This window comes from Mus musculus, chromosome 15 (genome assembly GCF_000001635.26).
Source record: "Mus musculus strain C57BL/6J chromosome 15, GRCm38.p6 C57BL/6J".
In the NCBI taxonomy this organism is placed as follows: Eukaryota; Metazoa; Chordata; class Mammalia; order Rodentia; family Muridae; genus Mus; species Mus musculus.
In genome coordinates this window covers 99,211,784-99,213,604 of record NC_000081.6, presented here as the reverse complement: position 1 = coordinate 99,213,604, position 1,821 = coordinate 99,211,784, and the positions used below count along the sequence as shown (strand labels likewise).

The following is a 1,821-nucleotide window of genomic DNA, read 5'->3' as shown; positions in this document are numbered from 1 at the left end:
GCACTTGTCGAGAATATCCACAGGGAAGAAGCCCTGTTACCACGTGGCAGACACTGGTGGGGCAGGAGGATGTCTGACGCCAGCACCACTTGCTACGTGAGCTCAAAGACATGGTTACACTCACTACCCATCAAGGGACAGGGAACAGTGGGGGGGGGGGGCACACTATGACCTTCAGCTGCCTGGGGGAGAAGTGGGCAGCTGTGGTGCTCCCCACGTGCTGAGCGCTCCTCCCCATCAGTAACAGCTGTGCCTTCCACCGTCTAATTTGGTTCTAAAACAAGGCAGCAGCGGACAGAGGAGCTGGGATCAGACACCTTCATCAGGGCACAGAACAGGCTGCCCAAGTGACTTCTACCCATGAGGCCTAGAGAGACGGCGCTAAGGAGTCACGTGATGCACTAGCTTTTATTTATTCACTTATAAAGATGACCGCAACAACGGTGCCGAGTAACACCTTAGATTAACACTAATTATATTATATAAAATTGGTTCATAACAGGATTCAGGAAAGGGAGGGACAACAAACAACAAAAATCTCCAAACACTGAAACAAAGAAAAACATTTTTTCTTTTAAAAAACTTAAAATGTTACTTTCCCATAGATTTCCTTAGGCCGGGTTTCAGCCTAAGGTAAGCGGAAACAAGGCTTTGGGCATTTGGAAGAAACTGCAGGTTAAGGTACGGTGCCAAGTGTGGGATGGAAACCCTGACTTGATGTCAGACCTCAGGCACATTCCAGACAGAGGGCGTTCCCCGGGCTCTTTCACGAACTGACGCACATTTCCCTTTTCTGGCTGACCCAGTAGTGTATAAAACCCCTCATTTCTACTCCCGCTCAGGCAACTGGTGGGAACCTGGCAGGCACCTGTGGCATCTGCTCGAATGGACTGGAGACTGGACTAGCAGACACTCTTCCTCCCGGAGCCTCTGCGGTAAGCAGCTGGAGGTGAGGTGCGCTGGGAAGGAGGCTGCTCACCTTTGGGAAAACTGGCAATAGTTCCCCTGGTTCCTGGTGAAAACGACCAACCAGAGTCAGTCCATATCACTAGGAGAGGCCAAGGGAAAACAGCTTTCATTCAAAAAAAAAAAAAAAAGGAGAGAAGAAATCAAAAATATTTAGGATGGCCCAAAGAGATATGTATAAATTTCTTTTTGTTATTAAATCTAAGTATACATTTCCTAAAGTCCAGTTATTAGGTTGAACTGGATGGGAGAGAAGAGAGGCTAACTGGAATTCCCCTCAGGAGTTCGCAGCTTCAGCCTGAGAGGCCCTTGGTTTGCGCTGTGGGAGCCCCTTTTTGAACGAAGGCTTGGGTGGGCTAGGCTCTGAGATGGCTCCAGTTCCATTGGTCCCTGCAGAGTAAGGGCGACTCCGCTCGCCGGCGTTTCCTGGGGCTTGTGGCGGAACACCCTGATACCTGGGCCCGGAAGAATACCATGAGCTGTTTCTGTAGCGGCCCACACTGTCATGGCGCCCTGGGTTTGAGGGGTCTGCGGTCTTTTGGCTTTGTGCCCGGTAGCCTTGTCCTCCTCTCCTGTTGCCTGGAAATACCTACAGTGAAGAGAAACAATACAACGTTCAGGGGGCTCAGTCATGGCCAAGCCTGGTTCGTTTATGTTTGGGTTATAGCAGTGTTCTGATAGCAAAACCGTGCTGGGGATCAGCTCTATCAGCCAGTCCAGCCTGTCACTTGATCATAATTAGAGCACCTTTACTGATCTCTCCTGGCCTCTCATGCCTAGCTCTTCTCAGGAGTTTGTCTCTTTAGATGCCCACAGGAAGAAAGGAAACACAGAAGGAAAGTTACAAGCTCGAAG

The 1,821-nt window shown here is 49.9% G+C and overlaps 1 protein-coding gene across 3 annotated transcripts in view; it reads right to left on the bottom strand.

Annotated features, from left to right (window-relative positions):
- Positions 1-389: 389 nt before the first annotated feature.
- The window catches only part of Spats2 (spermatogenesis associated, serine-rich 2), an 87,290-nt gene continuing 85,858 nt past the window's right edge, over positions 390-1,821 (bottom strand). For 2 of the 3 annotated variants that reach the window (XM_011245737.1, XM_006521450.4), the window contains one exon: positions 390-1,555. In XM_011245737.1, the coding sequence (XP_011244039.1) occupies positions 1,244-1,555 (312 nt within the window). In that variant the 3' untranslated portion in view covers positions 390-1,243. The remainder of the gene's footprint in view (positions 1,556-1,821) is intronic. The other variant, NM_139140.1, reaches the window with a different exon arrangement.